Genomic DNA, 8,709 nt, shown 5'->3' on the forward strand with positions numbered 1-8,709 from the left:
TCTGGGCTCTCACGACTGTAACTTCTTTCTTTAAGAGGGCTCCTCTGTCTCCACTCGTTTACTCTTAATGGCACCTGTATTGAAACTTGTTATCAGTATAAAAGACACCTGTCCACAACCTCAAACAGTCACACTCCAAACTCCACTATGGCCAAAGACCAAAGAGCTGTCAACGGACACCAGAAACAAATTGTAGACCTGCACCAGGCTGGGAAGACTGAATCTGCAATAGGTAAGCAGCTTGGTTTGAAAGAAATCAACTTTGGAGCAATTTATTAGGAAATGGAACGACATACAAGACCCACTTGATAATCTCCCTCGATCTGGCGCTCCACGCGAATCTCACCCCGTGGGGTTTCAAAATGATCACAAAGAACGGTGAGCAAAAATCCCAGAAACCACACGGGGGACCTAGTGAATGACTGCAGAGAGCTTGGGACCAAGTTAACAAAGCCTACCATCAGCAAGGGCATTTGAAGATGAAACGTGGCTGGGTCTTTCAGCATGACAATGATCCCAAACACACCGCCCGGGCAATGAGTGGCTTCGTAAGAAGCATTTCAAGTCCTGGAGTGGCTAGCCAGTCTTCCAGATCTCAACCCATAGAAAATCTTTTGGAGGGAGTTGGAAAGTCTGTGTTCCCAGCAACAGCCCCAAAACAATTCCACTGCTCTAGAGGAGATCTGCATGGAGGAATGGGCCAAAATACCAGCAACAGTGTGTGAAAACCTTGTGAAGACTTACAGAAAACGTTTGACCTCTGTCATTGCCAACAAAGGGTATATAACAAAGTATTGAGGTAAACTTTTGTTATTGACCAAATACTTATTTTCCAACATAATTTGCAAATAAATTCATTCAAAATCCTACAATGTGATTTTCTGGATTTTTTTCTCATTTTGTCTGTCATAGTTGAAGTGTACCGATGATGAAAATTACAGGCCTCTCTCATCTTTTTAAGTGGGAGAACTTGCACAATTGGTGGCTGACTAAATACTTTTTTGCCCCACTGTATATAAAAATTTAATCGTACAAAAAATATAATGACGATGTCACCAACATAGTGTATTATAAGCCGTTTTAGGAGGACATGTCCTCCTCCCCTCTGCCCTTCCTTCATCCGGTTGCACATCGGACTAATAGCCCATCGAAACTACACATCAACTATATTGAAACTAATTTCACAGAAGCCTATGAAAATGTATGTAGTCTAAAGAAGATTAAATTGATAATAGTCTGATGGGAGACAATATTAACAATTGTCTCGTCAATGAAGAGACTGATGAACAGTGCAGGGTGTGTAACTGACAAAGGGAAAGGAGCTTCCCAAAAAGCGACTTTCTCAAATCATGTTACAGAGGTTCATGCAGGTCACACACTTTGATTTCAATAATGATATTATTGTAATCATCGGAAAGAGCAGATACTAAGGTTTCTAAATCACCTACATTTCCCAATCAACTCTCAAAATTGAGTGGAAAGACTATTTCAAAATATATATTTTTTGACGACTAACTGCAATTCCACTCCCGGCAGCATATAGCCTAGGATACTAAGAACAGACTAATAAAACTCCTATTCTGTTCTTTTTAAAAACATCTAGTTGAATAATATTAAGACCTGCCTAAACAAAATGATGATGGTGTAGTTCACCCAAATTACAAAATGAAATATTGTTTTCCTTACCCTCTAATCAGTCTATGGAGAACGTATGACAGCAACCCATGCTTTGGTTTAGCTTCATTGGCACTGTTGACACATGCTAACATTTTAGCAATTGTTGTACACATCTCATTAAAGTCATGGGTCACACATTACCCTTTTTCACACATCATGTTCAAATCATCTAAAAGTGACCTTGTTGAGCTTCACAATCAATTTTAGATACAGTACTTTTGAATGATTTGGACATGAGGCACGAAAAATGCTAATATCGGTCACATGACTTGAATTTGAGCCACAAATGCTAAAACACTAGCCTGTGGAAAGAGTGCGAAGTAAACTAGACCAAAGCATGGATTGCTGTCATACTTTCAAATGCGGAAGACACATTTCAGTTGAATGCGTTCAGTTGTACAACTGACTAGGTATCCCCTTTCCCAGGTAATTTAAGATCGCAATAAAAACAGATTAAAAAACAGATAAAAGAACCCTTTACAACACGACGGGGACTGTGAAGAGATTATATATTTTGCATTGTATTGTGTCTGCCAAGTTATTTAATTGTAACATAAATATAGTGCAATATATACGACGTATATTATGGATTTTATTGGTTGTGTTTTGTTTCCTGTTTGGATCCCAGGAAGAGTAGCCACTTCCTCAGCCGCAGATAATTACAGATCCTAATCAAAATGAATGATACTAAGATCTTCATAAACACAGCCAAAGGATTATTGTTGCCGTAGCACATATGAAATGTTTTTATTCGGCTGTTAGAATGTTGACGGCCCAAACTGGGATGCCTCGAGTCCCAACGGTTCTAGTGTTAATTAAGGAGCGTTCAGACATGTACTGGCACTGGAACTGTACTGAACAACCCCGAAAGAAAAGAGAACCCGAGTAGCTACCTGTCTTTCCCGATTAACCCCAGTAGTTAACTGTCTTCCCGATTAACCCCAGTAGTTAACTGTCTTCCCGATAAACCCCAGTAGTTACCTGTCTTCCAGATTAACCCCAGTAGTTACCTGTCTTCCCGATTAACCCCAGTAGTTAACTGTCTTCCCGATAAACCCCAGTAGTTACCTGTCTTCCAGATTAACCCCAGTAGCTACCTGTCTTCCCGATTAACCCCAGTAGTTACCTGTCTTCCAGATTAACCCCAGTAGCTACCTGTCTTTCCAGATAAACCCCAGTAGCTACCTGTCTTCCCGATTAACCCAGTAGTTACCTGTCTTCCAGATTAACCCCAGTAGTTACCTGTCTTCCAGATTAACCCAGTAATTACCTGTCTTCCAGATTAACCCCAGTAGTTACCTGTCTTCCAGATTAACCCCAGTAGTTACCTGTCTTCCAGATTAACCCCAGTAGTTACCTGTCTTCCTGATTAACCCCATAGTTACCTGTCTTCCAGATTAACCCCAGTAGTTACCTGTCTTCCAGATTAACCCAGTAGTTACCTGTCTTCCAGATTAACCCCAGTAGTTACCTGTCTTCCAGATTAACCCCAGTAGTTACCTGTCTTCCAGATTAACACCAGTAGATACCTGTCTTCCAGATTAACCCCAGTAGCTACCTGTCTTCCAGATTAACCCCAGTATACCTGTCTTCCAGATTAACCCCAGTAGTTACCTGTCTTCCAGATTAACCCCAGTAGTTGTATTACCTGTCTTCCAGATTAACCCCAGTAGTTACCTGCTTCCAGATTAACCTCAGTAGTTACCTGTCTTCCAGATTAACCCCAGTAGTTACCTGTCTTCCAGATTAACCCCAGTAGCTACCTGTCTTCCAGATTAACCCCAGTAGTTACCTGTCTTCCAGATTAACACCAGTAGATACCTGTCTTCCAGATGAACCCCAGTAGTTACCTGTCTTCCAGATTAACCCCAGTAGCTACCTGTCTTCCAGATTAACACCAGTAGATACCTGTCTTCCAGATGAACCCCAGTAGTTACCTGTCTTCAGGATTAACCCCAGTAGCTACCTGTCTTCCTGATTAACCCCAGTAGCTACCTGTCTTCCTGATTAACCCCAGTAGTTACCTGTCTTCCAGATTAACCCCAGTAGTTACCTGTCTTCCAGATTACCCCAGTAGTTACCTGTTCTTCCAGATTAACCCCAGTAGTTACCTGTCTTCCTGATTAACCCCAGTAGTTACCTGTCTTCCAGATTAACCCCATAGTTACCTGTCTACCTGCTTTCTTTATCTCATGGAGGATGGTATTCATGTCCTTTGTGGTTTGTCTCTGCACACTGACTGCAGATCAGCATCTTGGTCTGTCCTGCAGAACACGTCCAGAGGACTGTAGTCATGTTGACAGAGTTTCTGCACCAGGTCTCCAGTCACATCCACAGTGTGTGTCTCTTTAGTTTAGGTATTGTATAGTGCTGTCTGATGTGGGTCTCACAGTAGGACACACTGCAGGTCAGACAGAACTTCACAGCTTGGACTTCAGAGCAGATATCACAGACCACCTCTCCTGGCCTGGTGGGAATTGGAAATAACATTTATCAAATACATTGATCAAAAGAACCTGATTCATTCAGTTTAAACATAATGGCCTAATAATATAACACATGGTAACCTTCCTATAACTATCTGTTATCATGATAATATAACACATGGTAACCTACCTATTAACTATCTGGTTATCATGATAATATAACACATGGTAACCTACCTATTAACTATTTGTTATCATGATAATATGCACATGGTAACCTACCTATAACTATCTGTTATCATGATAATATAACACATGGTAAACCTACCTATAACTCTATGCTATCATGATAATATAGCACATGGAACCTACCTATAACTATCTGTTATCATGATAATATACACATGGTAACCTACCTATAACTATCTATTATCATGTCATTAATATAAACACATTGTAACCTACCTAAATAACTATGCTGTTATCATGATGTAATATAAACACATTGGTAACCTACCTATTACTGTATCATGATAATATAACACATGGTAACCTACCTATAACTGTTATCATGATAATATAAACACATGGTAACCTACCTATAACTATCTGTTATCATAATGTGTATTTTTGTTTTACATTAAGTCACAGATATTTTATTTCATGAGGTCAGCATTATTAAAACATAGACCTGTATTTACAGCTGGGTGCACATCATAATCTCACCCTTTGTTTTGTAGAGAGTCTGCTCCTTTGAAATGAAGAGGGATATCCATGGATCGGTCAGTCTTCATTGATAGAAAACCAGAGGAAATAGACTCTGCTCTCTCTGATTGGCCCCTAGAAATACAAGACAGACACACAAAACACACAAAAAATGAATAAAACACTAAATACTAAACACACAAAACAAATGCAATAAAACAAACATGTATTATATTCCTCTCTTCCACATAATAATGATCTGAATCACCATGATATGATATTTAGCTTCTCTTAATCTCGCCAACTACATGAATTAACAATCATTATAGGATCCTATTGACTTTTCCAGGTAGAACGTAGAATCTAACTCTTCATTTTGCTGTATGGTCCCTCCTTGAAACATAGGGATATTCATTGATTGGTTACTCTTCATTAAAATATACAACCAGAGGAAAGAGACTGCTCTTAAAACGTTGCAGCGTCATAGGATGCCACCTTTCCAAAAAGTCAGTTCGTCAAATTTCTGCCCTGCTAGAACTGCCCCGGTCAACTGTAAGTGATGTTATTGTGAAGTGGAAACGTCTAGGAGCAATAACGGCTCAGCCGCGAAGTGGTAGGCCACAGAAGCTCACAGAAAGGGACCGCCGAGTGCTGAAGCACATAGCACGTAACATTCGTCTATCCTCGCTTGAAACACTCACTACTGAGTTCCAAACTGCCTCTGGAAGCAACGTCAGCTCAATAACTCTTCATCGGTAGTTTCATGAAATGGGTTTCCATGGCCAAGCAGCCGCACACAAACCTAAGATTACCATGCGCAATGCCAAGCGTCGGCTGGAAGGGTGTAAAGCTCAACGCCATTGGACTCTGGAGCAGTGGAAACGCGTTCTCTGGAGTGATGAGTCACGCTTCACCATCTGGCAGTCCGACAGACAAATCTGAGTTTGGCGGATGACAGGAGAACGCTACCTGCCCTAATTCCTCGTGCTAACTGTAAAATTTGGTGGAGGAGGAATAATGGGCTGTTTTTCATGGTTCGGGCTAGGCCCCTTAGTTCCAGTGAAGGGAAACCTACAGCATACAATGACATTCTAGACGATTCTGTGCTTCCACTTTTGTGGCAACAGTTTCGGGAAGGCCCTTTCCTGTGTCAGCATGACAATGCCTCCGTGCTCAAAACGAGGTCCATACAGAAATGGTTTGTCGAGATTGGTGTGGAAGAACTTGACTGGTTTGCACAGAGCCCTGACCTCAACCCCATCGAACACCTTTGGGATGAATAGGAACGCAGACTGCGAGGCCTAATTGCCCAAAGTCAGTGCTCGACCTCACTATACTCTATGTGGCTGAATGGAAGCAAGTCCCCGCAGCAACGTTCCAACATCTAGTGGTAAGCCTTCCCAGAAGAGTGGAGGCTGTTATAGCAGAAATGAGGGGACCAACTCCATATTAATGCCCATGATTTTGGAATGAGATGTATTTTTGGCTATGTAGTGTATCTACCTCAAATATCTCGTACTTCTGCACATTGATCTGGTACTGGTACTCCCTGTACACAGCTCCACATTGATCTGGAACTGTTAATCCCTGTATATAGCTCCACATTGATCTGGTACTCCATGTACAGTGAATTGGGGAAGTATTCAGACCCCTTGACTTTTTTCGTTACAGCCTTATTCTAGAATTGATTAAATAGTTGTTTTCCTCAGTTAATCTACACACAATGCCCCATTATAATAAAGCAAAACAGTTTTTTTAGAATTTTGCAAATGCATTAGTAAAAAAAATGAATATCACATTTACATTAGTATTAGACACTTTACTCAGTACTTTGTTTAAGCACCTTTTGGCAGCGATTACAGCCTCGAGGTCTTCTTGTCTTCTTAGCATCATAATGCTAAAGCTTTGGCTAACCTGTATTTAGGGGGTTTCTCCATTCTTCACTCGAGATCCTCTCTCAAGCTCTGTCAGGTTGGATGGGGAGCGTCGCTGCACAGCTATTTTCAGGTCTCTCCAGAGATGTTTGAACGGGTTCAAGTCCGGGCTCTGGCTGGGCCACTCAAGGACAGAGACTTGTCTCGAAGCCACTCCTGCGTTGTCTTGGCTGTGTGCTTAGGGTCATCCTGTTGGAAGGAGAACATTCGGCGAAGTCTGAGGTCCTGAGCGCTCTGGAGCAGGTTTTCATCAAGGATCTCGCTGTACTTTGCTCCGTTCATCTTTCCCTTGATCCTTACTAGTCTCCCAGCCCCTGCCACTGACAAAAATCCCCACACCATGCTTCACCGTAGGGATGGTGCCAGGTTTCCTCCAGACGTGACGCTTGGCATTCAGGCAAGAGAGTTTAATCTTGGATTCATCCGAGCAGAGAATCTTGTTTCTCACGGTCTGAGAGTCCTTTAGTTGCCAAACTCCAAGCAGGCTGTCATGTGCCTTTTACTGAGAAGTGGCTTCCGTCTGGCCACTCCACCATAAAGGCCTGATTGGTGGAGTGTTGCAGAGATGGTTGTCCTTCTGGAAGGTTCTCCCATATCCACAGAGGAAGTCTGGAGCTCTGTCTTAGTGACTATCGGGTTCTTGGTCACCACCCTAACCAAGGCCCTTCTCSCTCGATTGCTAAGTTTGGCCGGGCGGCCAGCTCTAGAAAGAGTCTTGTTGGTTCCAAACTTCTTCCATTTAAGAATGATGGAGGCCACTGTGTTCTTGGGCACCTTCAATYCTGCAGAAATGTTTTGGTACTCTTCCCCAGATCTGTACCTCGACACAATCCTGACTCGGAGCTCTACGGAGAATTCCTTACATGCTGACCACACCACTTGCGTCGCATCGCGAGCTTGAGCGTTGCAAAATAAATGTACACATTCAATCATTGCACCCACACTGCTCGCACGCGCCAATGAGCGTCTACGTTGCCAAGTGCTAAAATAGAAGTCAGTTCTATTTGTGATGCTCATCGTGCTGCAAGTCCTGCCTCTCCCATTTCCTCATTGGTTTATAGAAGCAGACACCCACGTGCCATCTCCTCATTGGTTATACCCACGTGGGTTTCTGAAAGATGAACTGAGGTTGATCGGTCGTCATGGTAATACTAGATGCCAATCGCAATAAAAAGTCAAAAGAAGAAAAAGCCTGGAAGGGGGAGAGATGACGAGAAACGATTCGGTTGTCCATTTTGTGTGGATTAATTGTTGTAGTAGAGGACCTTGTGCATTTCAGATGAAATACCAACTCAATGTTTATATCCCAGGACAAATTAACTATCAAAAACAAGCTAGCTAAATAGGACAAATTAGGCTAGTTTGCCATAAATGTTTAATGCTTTTCGACCTGTCCCCAAATTAATATAATTGGTTCAGAGTTTGTTTTGATATTTCAACCTGCGTGTCGTTATCGCGTTTGGTGTGGGGGACAAAATCAATTTGCTCACGATGTCGCACACGGACGGGCACGCGTGTGTTCGGTTTGGGCACATTGTTAAACCTCATGGCTTGGTTTTTGCTCTGACATGCCCTGTCAACTATGGGACCTTATATAGACAGGTGTGTGTATCTTTCCAAATCATGACCATTCAATTGAATTTACCTCAGGTGGACTCCAATCAAGTTGTAGAAACATCTCAAGGATGATCAATGGAAACAGGATGCACCTGAGCTCAATTTTGAGTCTCATAGCAAAGAGTCTGAATACTTAGTTAGGTACCTGTTTTTTTATTTTTAATATTAAATATAAAATTATTCAAATCTGTTTTCCCTTTGTCATTATGGGGTATTGTGTTTAGATTGATGAGGAAAAATATAATTAAAAACATTTTAGAAAAGGCTGTAACGTAACAAAATGTGGAAAACGGGATGAGTCTGAATACTTTCCGAATGCACTGTATATATATATATATATATATATATAT

The 8,709-nt window shown here is 41.7% G+C and overlaps 1 protein-coding gene across 3 annotated transcripts in view; it reads right to left on the reverse strand.

Annotated features, from left to right (window-relative positions):
• Positions 1–4,914, reverse strand: part of LOC112069861 (interferon-induced very large GTPase 1-like) — an 80,546-nt gene extending 75,632 nt beyond the window's left edge. For all 3 annotated transcript variants that reach the window (XM_070438753.1, XM_070438752.1, XM_070438751.1), the window contains exons 1-2: positions 4,830–4,914; positions 3,846–4,144 (exon numbers count right to left, since the gene is read on the reverse strand). In XM_070438753.1, the coding sequence (XP_070294854.1) occupies positions 3,846–3,887 (42 nt within the window). In that variant the 5' untranslated portion in view covers positions 3,888–4,144; positions 4,830–4,914. The remainder of the gene's footprint in view (positions 1–3,845; positions 4,145–4,829) is intronic.
• Between the last annotated feature and the right edge of the window lie 3,795 nt (positions 4,915–8,709).

The sequence above is a fragment of the Salvelinus sp. IW2-2015 genome, unplaced genomic scaffold (genome assembly GCF_002910315.2).
Source record: "Salvelinus sp. IW2-2015 unplaced genomic scaffold, ASM291031v2 Un_scaffold1135, whole genome shotgun sequence".
NCBI lineage: Eukaryota > Metazoa > Chordata > Actinopteri > Salmoniformes > Salmonidae > Salvelinus > Salvelinus sp. IW2-2015.